Genomic DNA, 22,856 nt, shown 5'->3' on the forward strand with positions numbered 1-22,856 from the left:
GGGGAGAGAATACGAAGCTTCTGTCCAGCTCCGGGGAAGCCTCTGGCCATCGGGCAGCAGCAGGAGAGGCTAGGGACCCGGAGTGCCTCAACCCCTCCTCCCTGCCCACCCCGATGGCGGGCTCAGGCCACGTACCAGGATGTCCAAACAGGCTGCCTTCAGCAGGGTGATTTGGTCTGCGATGGTCAAGCCGGTGAAGCCGGGCAGACGTTTAGCAAACTCCACGATCTTAATAATGCACTTGGTAGCCAGTTCACTGAATTTGTCCCAGAGGCCCAGGTCCAGTCGGACTCGATGGTCGGCACTGGAATTCTACGAGGGAGAGAAAACACCGTCAGGGGTAGTTGCGGGAAGCCGAGCGGAAGGCAGAGAACCGAACACGTTTCCCATCAAACGTGAGGACAATTCACTCTTCACAGGGAGCCTCCGGAAGGTGGGGGAGAGTTGACCTTTCAGCTTAGCGTCATTTTTAAAAAATGCTCAAAATCTTATCCCTGTACCGCTGGATAATCGAGTAAGAGATGTGGGAATCTCTCTTCGGCAATCACTCCCGCTAGTAAATGAAGTAAACGGTAGGCGGAGGAGCCACCGCTGTGTAACCCTGATGGACTAGTGGCTCTACCCGACTCAGGAAAGCCGAGACGAACCGTGGGAGGAGAGGCCCTTCCGGAGATGCTGGATCCAGCCACGCCTGACCCACACCAAGATTTTATGTTTTAGTCTGAGTCGGTTTGAGTTTGGTTTCTATCACCTGCAACAGGAAGAATTCTAACTAACGTTCAGTTACAGCTTGAGATGGTTTAGGTGTGAGAGCTTCACGTTCTCCACCAAAGAGCTGTCACGACGTAGAGAAGGGGGCCACCTCCGCGGCCACCATCGCCTCCCGCCTGGATTAGCTCCTCACGGGTCTTCCTCACTCTACCCTGACCTCCTCACGGTCTGTTCCTTTACCAGAGGAATAAAGGGATCCTTTAAAAACACAAGTCAGAGCAAGTCACTGTGCTGCTCAAAATTTGCAGCGATCTCTCACCTCGCTCAGACGGAAAGGCAAAGTCCCCCCCACGGCCTGCAAGGCCGGCCCGCTCTCTCGCGTCTCCCCCGGCTCCACAGGCCCTGCTGTCCCACGGCCTGCTCTGCCCGCAGACACACCCCTCATTCCTTCCCTGCTGGGCAAACTTGAGCCCCGGCCCGACTGCTCTGTGGACTCTATACCTGCTCTGCGGTCCCAGGCCTCAGCCCCCGACGCACACTCTCGTTTACTTCCTGCCTCACTGTCACTGCCACGTCCTCAGTGTCCAGAACGGCGGCCGGTACACAGCAGGGGCTCAAAACGTTTGTTGAGTGAATGAGTGAGTGAATGAGGCTTCCATGAGTCTATGCTCGTGTAGGATGTCTCAGGGCAACCACCACACGAGGACGAGGCTGCCCTGGGCCGCGGCCTCTGGCGGCCCTGGGGGAGCCGGACGTGCAGCAACTGGCAAGGTCGAGGCTAGCGCTTGGGTCCCTGACACCCGGGGATACACCCACGGAGTCTGTAAAATGAGCTGTGTTGTTAAGGTCGGCGGGGAAGCTGGAAAGGGAAGTTTGCATACGGGGTGGCACAGAGGCCCTAACACAGGTGGAGGCTGGCCGCCCCCGTGGCGCTCCTGCGGGAAGGGCCAGCGTCCCGCCCGTCACTTCACCCCATCCGTCCCCAAGGACCTGGGGACACGGCACACCCGGAGGAGCTTGAGGCCAAGCGTGCGGCCACTGGGTCTGTAATTCCACGTAACCGTCGGCTCGCCTGGTTTGTGGGAAGACGACGCAGGAGGGGAGGGGCACAGAGGAGAGCGGACAGCAGGAAGTCATCTCACCACAGCGCCCATCCGCTGCCCGGCCCAGCACGTGGGAACGGAGCCTCCGCCAGCCTCGTACGAGGAGACGTCATCACGCACCGGGCCCGCCATCCTCCTGTTAAAAGTAACGCACAGCCGTCTCAACGGCATGTGAATCTAACCCACCACCATGCAAACTGAAGGGAAGAGGCAGCTGAGAAGACACAGAATAACCTGGCGTCTTATCGTTCCGGTTGCTGGACTCACACGGCATGAGCTTTAAAATGGCTTATACGCTATCCTCCAGCGCAGACAGCGCACAGCTCGGCCCGTCTGCGGAGAGTGGAGGCGGTTAGGGGGGCGCTGGGTGGGGGCCGATCCCGAAACCAGGAGAGGGGGAGAAAGGGAAAGGCCCAGGCTGGGAGGGGCCTCGCCGGCAGCTCAGGGGAGCGGAACCACAGCAGAGGGGCAGAGGCAGCTGCTGCCTCTCCCCCCAGGGTCCCCCGGCCCCCCTGAGCAGTGGCGAAGCCCAACCCCACCATGAGATCCAGTTAAAGGGCCATCTTGGTCAAGCAAACGGACCCCTTCCCGCCTCCGTGCGCTTCTCTGCTGCTTCTCTGACTGGCGGTACTTCCAGAGCGAGGCCCATAAATGGAGGTGGAATCGCGGTGTCTTTCCGCCCGTCTGCGGCAGCTGCGGGCACTACAGTGCTTCAGCCAGGGCTGCTTGTCCTCCTTCTCAGCCGAGGAGGAAACACAGAAAGTCTTAAAAGGAACGAGGAGCTAAGGTTCCCGGGGTGGCTGGAACACCCGGGGGCCCGGGTCCGGAGTCTCTGCCCCCCGGCCGTCCTGAGAAGCTGATGTCCTTTCAAGCTCCACCTGTAGAATGCTCCCGGCGTCCACGGCCCACTTCTCCACTGGGCACGCTTCTCGTGGAACAAGCCTTCCTGTGGGGCTCACCGGGAGCCAGGCCCTGTTCTAAGCTTTATGGTTAACTCCCTCTAGTTCTCAGGATGCCCTCACCTGGCAGCTGCGTCACTGCCCACTGGCCAGCACAGAGGCAGCTCGTGCTGCGGCCCTGGGCCCACCCACCCTCTCGGGGCACCGCACGGCCTGAACTGTATCTGCGGAAGCCTGTCCCCTGGCGAGAAACCCCAGAGGCTGAAAGACAGGAAGAGGATGTGACGCGCGGGCTGGCATCCGCGGTCCACAGACACACGCCAACTACCAGCTGGGCAGGTCCATCCGCAGGAGGACGACACACAGAGGCCCCAACGCACACGCCACGTGGGACTGAGACCCGGACGCTTCTAACCATGTGGCAACCGCCCTGCCACTGAGGGGGAGAGACAGGGACGGGGCAGGGGGCGGGGCTCTGAGGGCCCCCAAGTGTTTCCCGGACGTCTAGCTAGAAGCGAGGGAGATGGTGCAGGACTTCCCTGAAGCTAATGTTTCAGGGGTGCTCCTGGACCCCTCCCCACCCCGCCTAAGATGCCTGGGCCGGGACAGGAGCCGGAGGGGCCCCTCCGGACAGCCGGGTGGTCTCCGAATGCAGCGGCCTTGGTGGAGGGCGGGGTGTGGCCTGGGGGCCCCAGCTGCAAGATGGTGTCCAGCGTTCCACATGCTAGATTCGGGGTGGCTTCCTGATCCTGTGGGCGGTCCTTCTCCTGGTGGAGTAAGGGCTCCTCACGTCTCCACAGCCCCACCTCCCGAGCCCTCGGAGGGCAGCCCGGGTCCCGCAGGGCCTGCGAGGGGGTGAACGGCCGCACACAGCGGGAAGCGGGAGCAGATAGCCCAGGCGGGGCCGTGCCCCCGGGAGACTGCCTTGCTGTCCCAGCCACACTTACGCTGCCAGGACCGGGCATGTGGCTCCAAAAAATGACACAGCGTTGATACAGAGTCAGGAGGAGGGGACCTGTGCGTTCCGTATGTCTCTGGGCCAGAAACAGTACAAGGCGCGCTGGATGTTTCCCTCATCTACCCTCTCCGGCAGCCCCACGAGGGAGTCATAGCTCCGACTCCCGTTACACAGATGAGGAGCGGGGCTCCAACGAGGACTCCAAGGTCACGGAGCTCCCAAGCAGCACAGGCAAGATCTGAACCTGGGCCTAGGAAGCCCTAAAGCCTGGATGCCAGGGTCACGGTCGCTGCGGAAGCAGACCAAACACCCCCAGGGCTGGGCTGTGTACTCTTTGAGAGCGCATCATCCGCAGCCCACCCTGGTCCCCAGACGTCCCCACCCCCCGGCCCCTTGCTTTTCAGGAAGCTCACTGGTCAGAAGCGCCAAGGAGCCCGGCGCTGAGCCTGCAGGTGAGCAAGCACCCTGTCCCCCCCCAGGCCCAGGCGCGGAGGGTGGGTGCTGGCTTCCTGGGTCCTGACCAGGGTCCCAAATCGACCCTCATCAGGAAGAAAAAGCAGCTACTCCTTCAAGGATCCGTAGGCGGGCAGCTAGCTGCCTTTCTAACTGCTCCCTGCCCACTTATTCCAAAGCCACCTGACAGGGATGCCAGCCGGGCAAAGGCACCGAAGTCCCCTCGCAGTGGAAGCAGCTGCCCGTCGGCAAGCCCCTTATGGAAAGCGCTCGCCCCATGGCCAAGGGCCTGCAAAGGATGCGTCACGCTGCTGCTCTTTATTTACACCTGCGCCTACTTCCCGAAAGGACTGCAAGTTGCTTACGATAAAAACAGAGCTTGATCTGTGCACAGAGAGAAGGGCTGGAGGGAGGAGCAGCGCCTGCAGGGCGCCAGGCCGCCCCGTGGTCAGGGGTCGTCCCCCGGAGATGGCACGTGTGCGGCCACTTTCCCTGCTGGATCCAAAGAGGCGCACAAAGTCCCTGCCTAGCGCTTAGGACTCAGGGCCCTCACTGGGGACCGAGGGGGCAGGGAAGGGGCGCTGGTGGCTCTCGGTGAAGCCCCGCCTGGGGCTGGGAGCAGACGCTGAGACTAGCATTCCAACGCGAGCAGCTTATGTGGGCAGAGATCCTGGGAAGCACTGGGAGAGGAGTGGGGGAGGGCCGGGGGCACCGGGCCTCCACCTTGTTGGGGAGCTTTGGGAGCCGTCGGGCCGGGGCTGCTCCCAGGAGTGTCGACGCCGCCCCCCTCCGCCCCCCTGTGAACCACGCTGCCCCACAGGCGCAAAAAGCCTCGAGGCAGCGTCGTGGGGTTGCAGAATGAGCCACAGGGATGCGGGATGCCGGCAGGGCCCTGACAGAGGCAGGGCAGCGGCCCCACTGGCCTGGAAGCAGGTGAAATCAGACCTCGGGCACAAAGAGAATCCAAAAGGAGAGGCTCTCGGATTCTGCCAGGTGGCCTGGGGGAGGGAAGGTGGGGAAGGGCCCAGAGAGGCCAACCAAAGTCCCTGGCTGTGCTGACCCGCAGAGGGACGACGGTCCCAAGGGGGCACTTTGGTCCCAGGTCGCACCAGGGCGTGTGTACTTGTGTTTGCCCTGCCCTCCTCCGGACCAGAGTGGTGGCCACTTCACCTGGTGACCAGGTGAGGCAGAGTCTGGGGCACGGACGAGGCCACCCTGACACCCCAACCCGGGGAAGAGGGTCAGGGCCCCAGGGGGGCAGCAAATGACCCCACGGGTTGTCTCTCACCGCGGGACCTGGCTTACAAGTTTCCATCTCCAGGAAGCCCTCCCTGCTGGGACTGTTCTCTTTTACTCTGTCTTCTGGAGGGAAAGTTGATTTATCCCTGGGTAACAGCCCCGTCCTCCTAGCTAGACGCCTGGTGTCCCCCGTCTCCACCCTGCCTTGTCACCCACCCTCCTGAGACACAGTGTGCCATGTGGGGTTAGAAGAGCTGCCCCGGAGTCAGACTGCCCATGTCCAAGGATACCCGCTGGCTACGGGGCGTGGGGAAAGTGACTTATTCCTCTGTCATACGGGGCGCTGCACCCGCCTCGCGTTGGCTCCGTAAGGAGTCAAAAGAATTCACACAGCGAGAGTACTTAGCACGGCCCCTGGTACGGAGGAAACGCTCAGTGAGTACTGGCTGTAATAATGATGACCGTAACAACAATAAACACACCTGATCACAAATTGTCTACTTCTCTCCACCACTTCAGACTGAGATTCAAAAACGAGGCCGAGGGAAGTGAAGTAACGTGCACACGGTCGCACGGCTGGTTGGCGGCAGAGCAGGATTTAAACCACATTCATTCCTAGCACCCCTGCTCCTGACTCACGGCATCACCCGCCACCCAGGTCTCCGGGCCTGCCTTCCCTCGCAGGCCGACCTCAAGGCTCCCGATGCCGCCCCGTCCTGTGTCTGCTCTGGGCTGGATGGTGCCCCTGTGTGCAAGGGGGACCCGTCCGCTAAGTCAACAGCAGGCCAGGTCAGCAGCTTCGCAGACTGGCCAGCGTCTCTCCCTGTCCCTGACGCCAGGGCCTGGGGGCCCAGAAAATCGTCCTGGGCCTCGCTACTCGAAGTACGCTCGGGGCCTTTGCTACTCAGAGTGTGGTCTGCAGACCAGCAGCACCTGGGAGCCTGTGAGCAACGCCCGCCCACACCTGCTGAATCAGAACCTGCACTTTAATAGCTGCCAGGTGCTTTGTAAGCTGGCGGAGGACTGGGGAGCAAGCTCTAGGTTCTTCTTCTCCGGGCAGCTCAGCCAGGGGACTTGCGGCTAAGCCCAGCGCCAGCTCTTTAGAAGCGGTGCCACCCACCGTGCAGCCTCGGTGCCCCACTTGCTGTTCTTCGCCCCCGCCCGCATCATCATTTCACCTTTTTATCCCCATGACCTTCCCTACTATTCTTTTTCTAGCACGTCTCAATCAAACCAGCAAACGCTGCAATACTTGGATTTTTAAAAAGCGCGTCTACCAGCATGTTAGGCGGGCAACGTGAGCCACTGAAGAGGCCAGAACAACATTCTAGTGGCACTCACTCATTCAGTCGACAAATATTATTGAGCGCCTGTTACGTGCCACGTGCTGGGAATACACGTCAGCGCACAAAACACATGCAAAAGCCACTAAAAAATTCAAGGACCTAAAGACATCTCCACCAGCACATCCAGACCAGCCGACAAGGCCTCCCGCCTTCTGACCCCACCTGCCCCCCATCCCCTTCTCTTCACTTCTCCCTCAGCGAGGCCACTCCCAGGGGAGCACAGCGAGCAGAGGGGGACCTCCCAGGTCGGTCCCCCTTCGCTTTCCCAGCCCCCCCCCCCCCAAGACCTTCTGTGGAGCCAGACCCTGGGCGGGCGAGGCCCCAGTCCCCCGGGCGGGCTCTTCCAGCTGGAGCGGGAACCGTGAAAGGCTCAGCCCGGCCCTCCGTCCCCGCTGGGCTCTGCACCGGCGTCCGCCGCCGGGACTCCCGGCCGCCTCCCTGGCCCTCCTCGGCCCCTTCCCGCGGCTGTGGGTCCCCGCGAGGAGCAGCCACGTCTCACTCACCCTGGCCCGGAGCCTCGCACGTGCCCAACCTGCGCGTCCTGACCGAGCGGAAGGAAGCGCCCTCCCTACTCAGCGGCGGCTGCGACCCCGGTTCAGAGGACCGGCCACGCCGTCTCCTTCCTCGGCCCCGGCACGCCAGGCTCCGGGAAGGGAGCGTGCGCACGTGCGTCTGCGTGCGAGCGCGAGTGCGCGTGCGCGTGCGCTGCGGGGCGGGGTAGGCGGGGCCTCTCACCGTGGTGTACTTGCCCAGCTGGCAGAGCGAGGGGAAGGTTTCCTGGTGGGCTTTCCGGATCTTCTCCGTGAGATCGTCCAGCTCGGCCGTCATTTCGTAGCTCTCCGTGCATTCCTGCTTCGAAGGCTCCTTCTTTTTCTTGTTTCTGTCATTCCTGACCGCTGCAGACGAGAGAGTAGACAGACCAGGGTCACTCGTGGCCAGGGCTGCGCTACCCGATGCTGCCTGGGAAGGGATGGGGGTCGGGGGGAGGAGGTCCGACCAGCACATCTCCCGAGGCGAGGGGGTGGCTGCCGGGGGACTTGTTTGCGCTGCAGCCGCCAGCCGGCTCCTAAGGAGAGCTCAGCTCACCCAGAGGGCCTAGAGCCTGTTTGTTCGGAGGGAACTTTCTATCTGGACTCGTTCCTGGAAGAATTTTTCCGGGCAGGTTCCCCGCAGTTCCAGAGGGGATGGCCTGAAAGGCGCTCCAGGGAAACCCCTTTTTCCTGGGAGACACGTCCCAGAATGGAGCCAGGGATTCCTAGCTGGGCCTTTTGGTTCATTTTTTAGCTTTTCAGTTTTCTGAATTAACTGGCACCTTTTTTTTTTTTTTTTTGGCCACAGCTTGTGGGATCTTAGTTCCCCCACGAGGGATCGAACCTGGGCCCTCAGCAGTGAGAGCACAGAGTCCTAATCACTGGACCGCCAGGGAATTCCCTTAACTGGCACTTTCGAAGAAATTCATCTCCAAGGGGATGGGATTTGGGGTGTCGTCCCTTCATGTTTTTCTGCTTCCTAAACTTTCTGTATTAGTCATACAGTCTTTTATTACTTATAGTTTTAAAAAGTAATAATCTGTGCATCATGAGCCCTCAGCCTGGAAAGCTGTCCATTCATTCATCCTTTATCTGTCCGCAGCCCTCATCCCCACACTTTGTCTGGCCCTGGACCTCATGGGCATGGTCTTGGCCTCTGTGCTGGGTGGTCGTCCCACAGCATAGCCTCTCAGATGACCCAGATTCGAGGGGCACTCAGAGCTCTGGCTCTGGCAAGGGTCTCCTGGGGAAGGAACCTGGGACCCAGAGAGGCTGACAGATAAAACTAGGTCTTGCAACCCACACTGCCCGGGGAACCAGGGTTGCCAGGCTGGACACTGCCTGCTGTGTCTGCCACCACCCTGACCTGGGAGTCTGTGCTGCAAATGACCCAGGGCATGATCTGATCCACTCTAAGAGGATTCGGCCTGGTCCTTCCTGAGAGCCCCGGGCGATCTGAGAGCTGGCAGGATCCTGGGTCTGGGTCCACACCGTGAGGACCACAAGGCCGCCTGGGGCAGGAGCTGAGGGCAGAGTAAAAGCAAGGCACAGGCGCAGGGAGAGGAGAAAAGGTGAAAGGAAAGAGATGGGGAGGGAGGGAGAAGGGAGGGGGGTGAGTGGTACTGAAAAACCCCGTGGTCCGTATAAGCGCCTCACACCTGCAGTGGGGAGGGTATTTCTGAGTATCTTCAGCATCGTACTGGGAGCCGTGTCTACAGTGCAATTCATCCCCTTCCCAGGTAGGCAATTTTAAACCCATTTTACAGACAAAGAAACGAAGCCTCAGAGAGGCTAAGGGATGTGCCCATGACTACACAGCTGGCACGACCCTTCCTCACGTCCACTCGCTTGTTTGTAACCAAGTGGACGCATGTGACAAGAAAACCTGTGCAGGTGATTTTCTTCTCCAGGACTCGGAAATGACACTGTTCTTTGGCTCAGAACATTTCCAGGACTAGGACGAGTGCATAAAGACAGCTTGAGGTATCTCAGCCTCACAGGAAGGCTAGCTGTGTGCCCAAACTACTCCCGCAGGTGCAGGACACAGGTGAGGGCAGCATGGTTTAAAGCAAGGAGAATGCAAAAGTAGAAAAAAAAAAAATCCCTTTTGAAATCACATCCAAAAAATTAAAAAAAAATACTTAGGAATAAACCTGACCAAGGTGGTGAAAGACTTATATGCTGAGAACTATAAAACATTAATAAAGGAAATTGAAGATGATTCAAAGAAATGGAAATATATCCCATGCTCTTGGATTGGAAGAATTAATATTGTTAAAATGGCCATACCACCCAAAGCAATCTACAGATTTAATGTGATCCCTATCAAATTACCCATGACCTTTTTCACAGAACTAGAATAATCCTAAAATTTATATGGAACCACAGAAGACCCAGAATCACCAACACAGTCCTGAGGAAAAAGAACAAAGCAGGAGGCATAACCCTCCCAGACTTCAGACAATACTACAAAGTTACATTAATCAAAACAGTGTGGTATTGGCACAAAAACAGATATATGGATCAATGGAACAGAACAGACAGCCCAGAAATAAACCCACACACCTATGGACAATTAATCTTCAACAAAGGAGGCACTAATGTACAGTGGAGAAAAGACAGTCTCTTCAGCAAGTGGTGCTGGGAAAGTTGGACAGCCGCATGTAAATCAATGACATTAGAAGACACCCTCACACCATACACGAAAATAAACTCAAAATGGCTTAAAGGGGACTTCCTTGGTGGCACAGTGGTTAAGAATCTGTGTGCCAATGCAGGGCACATGGATTCGAGCCCCGGGCCAGGAAGATCCCACATGCCGCAGAGCAACTAAGCCCATGCACCACAACTACTGAAGCCTGTGTGCCTAGAGCCCGTGCTCCATAACGAGAAGCCACCGCAATGAGAAGCCTGCGCACTGCAATGAAGAGTAGACCCCACTCACTGCGACTAGAGAAAGCCCGCACACAGCAACGAAGATCCAATGCAGCCAAAAATAAATAAATAAAACATATATTGCAAAAAATAAAAAATGGCTTAAAGACTTAAACATGGGGGCTTCCCTGGTGGCGCAGTGGTTGAGAGTCCGCCTGCCAATGCAGGGGACACGGGTTCGAGCCCTGGTCTGGGAAGATCCCACATGCCGCGGAGCGACTGGGCCCGTGAGCCACAACTGCTGAGCCTGCGTGTCTGGAGCCTGTGCTCCGCAGCAAGAGAGGCCGTGATAGTGAGAGGCCCGTGCAGCGCGATGAAGAGTGGCCCCCGCTTGCCACAACTAGAGAAAGCCCTAGCACAGAAACGAAGATCCAACACAGCCAAAAATAAATAAATTAATTAATTAATTTTAAAAAAATGTACTTAAAAAAAAAGACTTAAACATGACAGGACATCATAAAACTCCTAGAAGAAAACAGGCAAAATATTCTTTGACATAAACCATACCAATGTTTTCTTAGTTCAGTCTTCCAAGGCAATAGAAATAAAAGCAAAAATAAACAAATGGGACCTAATCAGACTTATACATCATCAAAAAGTCTACAAATAACAAATGCTGGAGAGGGTGTGGAGAAAAGGGAACCCTCTAACGCTGTTGGCGGGAATGTAAAGTCGTACAGCCACCATGGAAAACAGGATGGAGGTTCCTCAAAAAATTAAAAATAGTGTTGCCATATGATCCAGCAATCCTACTCCTGGGAATATATTCAGAGAAAACTAGTTCGATAAGATTCATGCACCCCTATGTTCACAGAAGCACTATTTACAATAGCCAACACATGGAAGCAACCTAAATGTCCATCCACAGAGGAACGGATAAAGAAGATGTGGCACACATATACAATGGAATATTACTCAACCATAAAAAAGAATGAAATAATGCCATTTGCAGCAACATGGATGGACTTAGAGATTATCATACTGAGTGAAGTAAGTCAGAGAAAGACAAATACCATATGATATCACTTATATGTGGAATCTAAAATATGACACAAATGAACCTATCTACAAAACGGAAGTGGACTCATGGACATAGAGAACAGACTGGTGGTTGCCAAGGAAGAGGGGGTTGGGGGAGGGAAGGACTGGGAGTTTGGGATTAGCAGAGGCAATTATATAGAGAATGGATAAACAGCAAGGTCCTACTGTATAGCACAGGGAACTATATTCAATATCCTGTGATAAACCATAACGGAAAAGAATATGAAAAAGAATATATATATATATATATATATATATATATATATATATATATATATATATATATATATATATATATATATGAAGCACTTTGCTGTACAGCAGAAAGTAACAACAGTGTAAATCAACTATACTTCAATAAGATAAATTAAAAAAAATAAAGTGGGGAGAACGCAGAGAACACGGTCAGCACAGGGGAGACAAGCCCAAGGCAGTGGGCATCTGCGTTCGACGGGGAGGCTGCGGCCCGAGGCCTTGTGAGCACCGTGGCTCTGAGGGCAGGTTGCCAGCCCCCCTGCCCCCTCCTGGCCCTGCCGAGAACCCTCTCCTTCAGCTAACACTAAAGTCCTGTCTGAGCAAGATGGTCCTTCTGAAACAGAGCCCCGAGGAGAACAGTTTGGCAGGTCCTCACAAACTTAAACGTACGATCTATGCAAACCTGCACACAAACGTTCAGAGCAGCGTGATTCCAAACAGCCCAGAAGTGGAAACAGCCCACGTGCCCATCCACTGATGAACAGAGGAACAAAACTGGTCTATCCAGACAGTGGAATATTATTGGCCACAAAAAGGAATGGAATTCAGATACATGTTACAACATGGATGAACCTTGAAAATATGATGTCAGTGAAAAAAGCAAGTCACAAAAGGCCACGTATTGTATGGTTCTATTCTTATGAGATGTTCACGATAAGCTACTTCATAGACAGAAAGCAGGTCGGTGGTTGCCAAAGGCTGGGGTGCGAGTGAGGGGACGGAAATGGACTGCAGTTGGGCCCAGGGTTCCTTCTGGGGAGATGAAAATATTCCAGAATTAGACAGCGGCAATGGCCGTACAACCGTGTGAATATATTGCAAACCACTGGACTGTATACTTTAAAGGGATTCATATTATGCTATGTGAATTGTATCTTAAAACAACAAGAACAACCACAAAAACCCAAAGCCCCGGGGGGAGGCCACACCAACACTTGGACCTGCTTTGAGCACGATGACACCTGGACGGCTTGACTCCCCCGCGGCAGCAACGCGGCTCGCCGACCTCTCAGCGAGGGCCAGCCCCTCCGTCACGTAACTGAAGGCTTCTTGCTCACTAAATTCCACAGTGAACCACGAGTGGTGGGCATTATAATTCCATGTCTACACTCTAGAAACCCGAGGCCCAAGGTCACCCTGTTTGAAAGTCGTCAAGATTTCAGTGGAAGACACACAAAAGCAAAGACAGGGGCACACACAGCACCTGCAGTCCGTCCCCAGCACGCCTAAGCATCATGCACTGCCGCCCGGCCCACCCACGGGCCCCGGGAAAATGGAACTCAGAGGAGCAACCGCAGCTCTAGAGGGTTATGTTCCATGAGCTGCCACCACTGAGCATCTGCACCCAGGCAGAAGGCAGAGGTGAGGTGGGAAGGGGGCCTCGGTGAGCGCCGCAGGGCACCGGGTCGGGGGCACTCCTCATTTGCAAAGCCAGAGCTCCATCTGTTGTGCTCCGGGGCCCAAGCTTGGGGCACTCTCAGCGGCTGACTGGTTGCCAGAGGACTAGCACGTAATCTCATGCTCCCTTCCAGACGGCTCCCGCCCTCCCAAAGCAAAGTCCCCAGCCCCCAACTGTCTCCATCACCAGAGGACTCCCGGGACTATCGCAGACTCCTCGGCAACTGCAAATTGCAGCCACCCCGTGGGCGATAACACCCCAATTATGTAGAGGCTCCTAAGTTGATGGATGGATTCTCTAAACATTGGCTTCAGCATTTTGCTTTGCTCATTGGTTTTGAAGTGCTGTGGAGCACAGATGTGGTATCTGGGCCAGGCGGGCGGACGGCTGCCAGAACATCCAGAATAAGGGATGCCTTCTATATCCAGTCACTGTTCTAAATGCTTTTTTATAAACTCATTTGACCCTCATGAAGAACCTATGGGGTAGGTACCATTATCCCCATTGTACAGATGAGAACACTGAGTCGCAGAATGGTTAAGAACCTGCCCAAGGTCACACAAACAGAAAGGATGGAGCCGGGATGGGACCCTGGCACATGGAGGCTTGATCACTGTACTCCTCAGCATGGCAAAGGAAAGCCTGGAGCTGAGACGGTGAGGCCAGGCCAAGCTCCTGGGCAGTGGCTCTGCTGCCTGCCTGCTGGGCTGTGGCATCCAGGTCAGAGAGGAGACCATCACAGGGCCCTCCCTGTGCCAGGGAGGAAGCGGTGCAGGGCTGGGGAGGCGTCTCCGTCCTGTCTCGGGGGACTCATGTCCGCAGCTGCCAGGGCGGGGCAGGAGCTCGCCCCCAGGCAGGGCTCCAGTGCGGGGCAGGGGGCCACCCACAGTTGCTGCAGGGCCCGGGGATCTGACCGCTCCCCACCCCGGAGTTGCCGGCCCCTCTCACAGCCTCTCTCCTCGATGGACGGTGGGCTGGGTGGGAAGGGTGAGTCTCCTGTGAAGCTTCTGTGCGCTAGTCACACAGGAAGGAGGATGGAAGCCCCTCCACGTGGACATGGCTGGACCTGTGGGCAGCGCTGTGGGTCCGTGGCTGTAAGTGGCAATGATGCTTTCAGAGAAGGCGGCTGGTAGCGACACCACGTGAGCAGCTGCACCATTGCTTTGTCCGTTCATTCATTCACCAAGTGTTTTGTGAGCCTCTACTCTGCACCATGTGCCGTGGGGACGGAGTGGAGACCACACAGCCGGCTCCTGCTTCCTCGGGGCTCACTCACGGTGGGAGACAGACATGAATCATGTGATAGCAGTGACAGTGATAGGACTGTTGGCCTCACTATTACTACAGGTCCTGAGACTCTAGTACTAGAGTGGTTTTTTGTTTTTTGTTTTTTGTGGGTTCTTTGTTTTGTTTTGGCCACGCCGCACAGCCTGCTGGATCTTAATTTCCCAACCAGGGATTGAACCCATGCCACGGCAGTGAAAGCTCTGTGTCCTAACCACTGGACCTCCAGGGAAGTCCCTAAAGTGTTAATTATGATAAGACTGAAAAGGCTAATACAGCTTCCCCAGCAGCTCTGGGCGCTCGGTTAAGCCATTTATTCATATTCGGTCATTCAACGCTCACAGCCGCCTGACAGGGAAGTATCATTATTATGCCCATTTTGCACATGAGAAAACTGAGGCACAGAAAAGTAAGTAACCTGCCCCCTCCTGTAAGTGATGTGGCGTGAACTTTGAACTCAGAAAACCTGGCTCCGGGGCCCTCAGCCGTGTCTGTCGCACTCATATGTGACGCCACGATGTGGTGAGTGTCGTGAAGGAGGCTGCAGGAGCACTGCGTGTGTGCACGTGTGTGTGTGTAGGGGGCGGCGGGTGGTCCAGGATCGGGAACTGATGCTGGAGAAAGGGGAGGGAGGGATGGGGGAGGGATGGAGGGATGGGCTGGTAGGCGGGGAGCCCATGATGCTCTTCTCTGCAAGTCTGGGGTGGGAGGTTGCTCAGCCCTGAAGGCCGCCTGCGATGTGTGAGGGGTGGTCTCTTCTTTCACCCCGATTGCAACTGGCTGGCACGTGCCCAGTCCTGCGACGTGCCTGGGGGTTTGACAACTGCTTTCAGGCACAGTGCATCCCTGGGAGGGCCGGGGTGGGACAGGAGGAGGGCACCTACTGTCACCTCTGCATCAGCGCCCCATCACGGGGTAGGGGGGCAACTACTCTTCCACACAGCCCTCCCCTCCTAGTCTGTGAGCGTCAGGAAGGCAAGGGCCATATTTTACTTGTGTCTGTGTCCCCAGGGCTTGATACATCGTCTGGCCCGTGGTGAAGGGTGAGCATGTGGCAGATGTGGAGTTCTGTCGGCCATCAGGGCCTAGGTGCAGCAACGCAGAGCTCACCTGAGCCTCTTTCCTCCAGAAGTTAAAGGTCTCATCATCAGCTCCGGGCCTACAAGGGACTCATGGCCACTCTCGGCCCCAACAGTGCGGCCGATAAAGTGGGGGGCGTGCAAAGGCTCACGAGTGTGATAGACGCACCTGGTAGAGCCCGGCCCCATGTCTGCAAAGCGCTTCTTGGACGAAAGGTGCTTCAGAAGATTATCAAGTATTCTCCTTGTGAGGGCTAAGTGCCACAAATCAGATTTGGTGGCATAAAAGTAACATATTTATGATCCACTATCATATTGCAAATGAAATGAACGTAATAAAAGTGTCACTTATACAAATACCTCTGATGTACGGATCTCGACCTATGAATATGAAAGCAGACACCCAAGTACTTTTTTTTGAATGTCTAATCATGAAAATAAATGAAGTCATGTTCATCTCAATGTGTGTGCTTGTGCACGTATCTGGAATATTGATTCCTATGCACACAATAAAAATGTAATGCAGGAACCATGCGGAAGTCAGAAACTTCACTTGGATTCAGGAAGAGATGAAACAATGTTTCACTAGAAATTCTTTCACATCAAAAAAAAAAAAAAAGAAAAGAAAAGGAAAGGAAAATACAATCAACAGTGATTTTGTCCATTAAAATTCTCTATAGTCAGTCTAGCAAAGGAAGCATAATGGTCTATTTATTCTTGTTTGAATATTAAAGTCTGGAATTCCTTCAACTTGACTCTTCACCTCCTTACTAACTGTAAGAATAATGGACCACAGTCGGTGATGAGAGCTATCTGCTTGCCGTGAGTAGGGGAGGGTCTCTAACTAACATACAGATGTAGTTTCATCTTAGTTTAAACATCATTTTCTGAACTAATTATATACGTGAACTTGAAGGCAGGTGGATCTGTAACTAGTAGAGAAATACTTTCCCATAATTTCAGGATTTGCGGTTGGGACTCAAGCAATTAACATAGCAGGTCCCACTGTGACCTTGCGTGGGTTGGGGTGAGTAAAACAGCCCTAATGTCAGAATCCCCTGAGCGGTGGAGACTGCGTCTTTCTCCCGATTCAGCAATAGCCATGGAGGCGCTCATAGAAATGTGAACAAATACACAGAGAAAGGAGGTTAGTGAGTGAGGCTGCAGCTAAGTTTTCTCCACTGCTACCAAGACACACGCCTTCTGGACCAGGATGAGGGCAGGGCACCCATGAGAGTCTGTTAAATGAATTCAGCCCCTGTGCTTGGGCCTTGATTTTGGGGTTTTGAAATGGAGGTCAAAATAGCATCCTCCAGGGACCGCTCTAGTTTGCCACGTGGCAGCCCATGTGCAGGGATTTCAGAGGGTGATGTGGGCCCAGCACAAACGCAAAGTGTAAGGAACGGCATGGCACTTGTGGTGACCGAGCAAGGGAGCGTTCTTAGAATTTTTAGAGAATATTAAATATGCAAGTCTTGGGGGTAATAGTCTGGACACAGCATGCTGAGAGTTTAACTAGGATCGACCAGCCTAGCTCAGCTTCTTCAAGTTATTCCAAGCACTTACAGAAAATCCCCAAATATCAGAATGTACAAAGGCCAAATACTTCTTTTAGTTAAAGTGGTATATCCTACTAACAAAACTTTCCAAATGATTTTAAACACACTTTCCTCTCACTGGCTGCTTTTACTTATGGAGATGTGATCTCCTCTCGAGGGAACTGCGTTCCTTCTGTCTCATAATCCCAAACACTTTCCTCCTCTGTCGGGGCTGGCGGGGGCAGCCTGGTGCGGCCGCGTTTATTTTCAGCAGGCCCAGGGTGGTGGGCATTCTTGCAGGGAGACTTGGAGTTTAGAGGCTCTGCTATAAGGGGCAAATCCTTTCCTTTGGAGAAGAGTCTTGGATGAACTATAGGAAATATCCTAAGTTTAACAATGGAGACAAACACTCCTGCCTAATGCATAAAAGTAAGCGCTTGGTTATGAGCAGCCGAGAAAGTGCAGGCGGCCTCTGGGATGCCTTCTTCCACCACCCGTGGTCCTTCTCTGCTCATTGCCTCTGGCAGCAAGGGGCCCTGGCAAAGGATGGCTCTCATGAAATCTGTCCACTGGTGGTGGTGTTTCCCTGGCTCTGTCTGTGGCAGAGTCATCCAGCATGATCAGGGCTGAGATGAAGGACTTTCCTGATGCTATAAAACTAGATGCTAAAAAATGGGAACTGAAGACACCGAGGCTGTGGTCCTTTGCCTTTTTGTTTTAATATTTATTTTATTTATTTGGTTGCGCCGGGTCTTGGTTGCAGCAGGTGTGCTTCTTAGTTGCAGTCGGCAGGCTCCTTAGTTGTGGCTCACCGTCTCCTTAGTTGCGGCATGCATGTAGGATCTAGTTCCCTGACCAGGGATCGAACCCGGGCCCCCTGCATCAGGAGTGCGGAGCCTTAACCACTGTGCCACCAGGGAAGTCCCCCATTTGCCTTTTAATCAGGAGTAAACTCACACCCAGTGAATGATCAACTCACCTCGTCTGTAAAAACCGCCAGCTTAGAAAAGGACAGTTCAGTCCCCACTGCCATAAACCATTTTCATGGGCAGGACATACTTTATTATATAAGCTGAAGTTTGCTCTGCAGAGCTCAACCTGCCCTCGTGTGTCGGAGAGGCTGTTTAGCAGGTCTTTTTGACTCGGTAAAACTGCAGGCAGTCTGAGAGTCAGGAATCTCGAGTCTTAAAATAAGGGCCATGTATCCAGAGCGACATGACTGAGCAGAGGTGTTGGTATAACCCTTTAGATTTCTTTCATGAAGACAAAGACTTCATTCAAAGCAGTATCTGATGGTGAGGTGGGGCAGGGGGCTCCAAATAACAAAAAGAAATTTCCCAGCAGACTGTTTCAGATGAGCCTGTATCCTGCTCTGTGTCACACACATTCTTCACAGCAAGTTACAGGCTGTCATATCTTAAACAACAATCTCCATCAAGATTTGTATGGAAACACAAAAGACCCCAAAGAGCCAAAGCAATCTTGAGAAAGAAAAACGGAGCTGGAAGAATCAGACTCCAGGACTTCAGACTATACTACAAAGCTACAGTAATCAAGACAGGATGGTACTGGCACAAAAACAGAAATGTAGATCAGTGGAACAGGATAGAAAGCCCAGAGATAAACCCAAGCACCTATGGTCACCTTATCTTTGATAAAGGAGGCAAAGATATACAATGGAGAAAAGACAGCCCCTTCAATAAGTGGTGCTGGGAAAACTGGACAGCTACATGTAAAAGAATGAAATTAGAACACTCCCTAACACCATACACAAAAACAAACTCAAAATGGATTAAAGACCTAAATGAGAGGCCAGATACTATAAAACTCTAAGAGAAAAACATAGGCAGAACACTCTTTGACATAAATTGCAGCAAGATCTTTTTTGACCCATCTCCTAGAGTAATGAAAATAAAAACAAAAATAAACAAATGGGATCTAATTAAACTTAAAAGCTTTTGCACAGCAAAGGAAACCATAAACAAAATAAAAAGACAACCCTCAGAATGGGAGAAAATATTTGCAAGTGAAGCAACCGACAAGGGATTAATCTCCAAAATATAAAAATATACTAACAGCTCAAAATGCAGCTCAATATCCAAAACAAAACAAATAACCCAATTAAAAAATGGGTGGAAGATCTGAATAGACATTTCTCCAAATAAGACATACAAATGGCCAAAAAGCACATGAAAAGATGCTCAACATCACTAATTATTACAGAAATGCAAATCAAAACTACAACGAGGTATCACCTCACATGGGTCAGAATGGCCATCATCAAAAAAATCTACGCACAATGAATGCTGCAGAGGGTGTGGAGAAAAGGGAACCCTCCTACACTGTTGGTGGGAATGTAAATTGGTGCAGCCACTATGGAGAACAGTATGGAGGTTCCTTTAAAAACTAAAAATAGAACTACCATATGACCCAGCAATCCCACTCAGGGGCATATACCCAGAGAAAACCATAAGTGAAAAAAATACACGCACCCCAATGTTCACTGCAGCACTATTTACAATAGCCAGGACATGGAAGCAACCTAAATGTCCATCCACAGAGGAATGTATAAAGAACATGTGGTACATATATACAATGGAATAGTACTCAGCCATAAAAAAGAATGAAATAATGCCATTTGCAGCAACATGGATGGACCTACAGATTGTCATACTAAGTAAGTCACACACAGAAAGAAAAATATCATATGATATCGCTTATATGTGCAATCTAAAAAAAGGGTACAAATGAACTTATTTACAAAACAGAAACAGAGTCACAGATGTAGAAAACAAACTTATGGTTACCAGGGGATAAGGGAGGGGGAGGGATAAATTGGGAGACTGGGATTGACATATACACACTACTATATATAAAATAGATAAGTAATAAGGACCTACTGTATAGCACAGGGAACTCTACTCAATACTATGTAATGACCTATATGGGAATAGAATCTTAAAAAGAGTGGATATATGTATATGTATAACGGATTCACTTTGCTGTAGAGCAGAAACTAACACAACACTGTAAATCAACTATACTCCAATGAAAAAGAAAAGATCAATTCTAGCAGCCAAAGTTTTCACTCCTATGGTCCTCTAAACCCAATTAATTTTCAGAAAATGAATTGCAGTTCTCGTTGACATCTTCCTATTTTCCATTGTAAAACATTTCTTAAAATAGAAATGAGGGGACTTCCCTGGTGGCGCAGTAGTTAAGAATCAACCTGCCAATGCAGGGGACACAGGTTCGAGCCCTGGTCTGGGAAGATCCCACATGCCGCTGAGCAACTAAGCCCGTGTGCCACAACTACTGAGCCTACCCTCTAGAGCCTGTGAGCCACAACTACTGAGCCCACATGCCACAACTACTGAAGCCCACACGCCTAGAGCCCGTGCTCTGCAACAAGAGAAGCCACCGCAATGAGAAGCCCATGCACCGCAACGAAGAGTAGCCCCCACTCGCCACAACTAGAGAAAGCCTGCACGCAGCAAAGAAGACCCAACATGGCCAAAAATAAATAAATAAATAAATTAATTAATTAATTAATTAAAAAAATAGAAATGAGGCACTTAGCTTGGAGAAAGTTCTGAGACACGGCCTCAGTGATTCCCCTTGGGGCGCAGGACCCCTTGACAAGCCCTCAGAACCGGGCAGCAGGAGCGCAGTGCCAGGAAGGGCTGCTCACCTAAAGATGCCCCAGTGTGAAGAGGGTGTGGAGAAAAGGGAACCCTCCTGCAGTGTTGGTGGGAATGTAAATTGATACAGCCACTATGGAGAACAGTATGGAGGTTCCTTAAAAAACTAAAAATAGAACTACCATATGACCCAGCAATCCCACTACTGGGCATATACCCTGAGAAAACCATAATTTAAAAAGAGTCATGTACCACAATGTTCACTGCAGCTCTATTTACAATAGCCAGGACATGGAAGCAACCTAAGTGTCCATCGACAGATGAATGGATAAAGAAGATGTGGCACATATATACAATGGAATATTATTCAGCCTGAAAAATGACCGAAATTGAGTTGTTTGTAGTGAGGTGGATGGACCTAGAGTCTGTCATACAGAGTGAAGTAAGTCAGAAAGAGAAAACCAAATACCATATGCTAACACATACATATGGAATCCAAAAAAAAAAAATGTTTCTGAAGAACCTAGGGGCAGGACAGAAATAAAAATGCAGATGTAGAGAATGGACTTGAGGACACGGGGAGGGGGAAGGGTAAGCTGGGATGAAGTGAGAGAGTGGCATGGACATATATATACTACCAAACGTAAAATAGATAGCTAGTGGGAAGCAGCCATATAGCACAGGGAGGTCAGCTTGGTGCTTTGTGCCCACCTAGAGGGGTGGGATAGGGAGGGTGCGAGGGAGACACAAGAGGGAGGAGATATGGGGATATATGTATATGTAGAGCTGATTCACTTTGTTCACAAAGCAGAAACTAACACACCATTGTCAAGCAATTATACTCCAATAAAGATGTTAAAAAAAAATGATGCCCCAGTGCTCCACCTGTGGACGCCCTCTGCACTGTGATGCCCCAGCTCCTCCATCCGAAGGTGGAGACTGCTCCCCAACCCCTGTATCTGGGCTGGCCTGTGATGCACTCTCACCAACAGAAACCAGTGGTAGTCACGTTGTGCCAGCCTAGGCCCAGAGAGATCCTGTGCTGGTCCCTCTTAGAGCATCACCCGTGTGTGGGAACAAGCCTGGGCTAGCCTGCTGGAGGAGGAGAGACCAGCAGCCCAGCCAAGAGGTTCCTAGGTCAACCTAGAGCCAGCCTAGCCCTGACCCTGGGAGAGCACTCAGGCAAGATGGGCAGTACTGCCACCCATGCTGCAGGTGACCACAGACTTATGAGAGGGCCCAGTGAGCCCAGAAGTTCCACCCTGCTGATCCATGGTTTTGTGAGCAATAATAAATGCTTACTGTTTCAAGCCACTGAGCTTTGGGGTGGTTTGTTACACAGCGATAGCTAACAGATACAGTCTGTGTAAAGGATGGGTTACACAGCAGTAGCACACGCCCACATGCTCTTTCACGCATGATATATCCGAATCAGTGGTTGCGTTTATTTGGCAATTAAGGCAAACAAGAAAATAATTTGTCATTCCTTCAATTCAAGGTTCAAAATCCTGCCCACATCTGTTACAACACACATAATCTTTTTTTCTCCCTAATTTCTAGTTTATTAGAAGTCAGCTAGGTTTTCATATCTGCCTCTGCATTTAGTCTCTTGTAGTATGTTCTTTTCATGGAATATATGAAAGAAAAGGGAGGTGTTTTTTAATAGACTTAGCAAATAATTGTGGATATTCTTGATTCTGCACTAAAACTTTACAAGTTTGTAATTTCTTTTTTTAAACAAATCATTTATGTATTTTTTAACTGAAGTATAGTTGATTTACAATGTTGTGTTAGTTACTGCTATACAGCAAAGTGATTCAGTTATATATATATATTTTTTTCTTTTTTTAAATATTCTTTTCCATTATGGTTTATCCCAGGATACTGAATATAGTTCCCTGTGCTGTACAGTAGGACCTTGTTGTTTATCCATCCTATATATAATAGTTTGCATCTGCTAATCCCAAGCTCCCAATCTATCCCTCCCCCACCCTCCCTCCGCCTTGGCAACCAGAGGTCTGTTCTCTGTGTCCATGATTCTGTTTCCATTTCATAGATAGGTTCATTTGTATCACATTTTAGATTCCACATATGTCATATGGTATTTGTCTTTCTCTTTCTGACTTACTTTACTTAGTATGATAATCTCTAGTTCCATCCATGTTGCTGCAAATGGCATTATTTCGTTCTTTTTTATGGCTCAGTAATATTCCATTGTATATATGTACCACATCTTCTTTATCCATTCCTCTGTTGATGGACACTTAGGTTGTTTCCATGGCTTGGTTATTGACAACACGCATATAAAGTATGGAATTAATGAAGACCCTTGTTCCCCACGGGTCTTAAATAACATGAAAGGTACCCTGGAAAAGTGGGATGACATTGGGGTAAAATTCCAAAGGCCCAAACTTCAGCCCATCATTTACTAACTGTGCAAACTCAG

The 22,856-nt window shown here is 51.8% G+C and overlaps 1 protein-coding gene and 1 non-coding gene across 6 annotated transcripts in view; both read right to left on the reverse strand.

Annotated features, from left to right (window-relative positions):
- The window catches only part of RARB (retinoic acid receptor beta), a 682,530-nt gene that overhangs the window by 19,253 nt on the left and 640,421 nt on the right, over positions 1-22,856 (reverse strand). For all 5 annotated transcript variants that reach the window (XM_068547291.1, XM_068547293.1, XM_068547296.1 and 2 more), the window contains 2 exons: positions 7,445-7,605; positions 136-312 (listed from right to left, as the gene is read on the reverse strand). In XM_068547291.1, coding sequence (XP_068403392.1) covers positions 136-312; positions 7,445-7,605 — 338 coding nt within the window. The remainder of the gene's footprint in view (positions 1-135; positions 313-7,444; positions 7,606-22,856) is intronic.
- TRNAR-CCU (transfer RNA arginine (anticodon CCU)) lies at positions 17,617-17,689 on the reverse strand. The gene has a single exon. It is a non-coding gene; the product is annotated as a tRNA-Arg (tRNA).

This window comes from Eschrichtius robustus, chromosome 6, assembly GCF_028021215.1.
Source record: "Eschrichtius robustus isolate mEscRob2 chromosome 6, mEscRob2.pri, whole genome shotgun sequence".
Lineage (NCBI taxonomy): Eukaryota > Metazoa > Chordata > Mammalia > Artiodactyla > Eschrichtiidae > Eschrichtius > Eschrichtius robustus.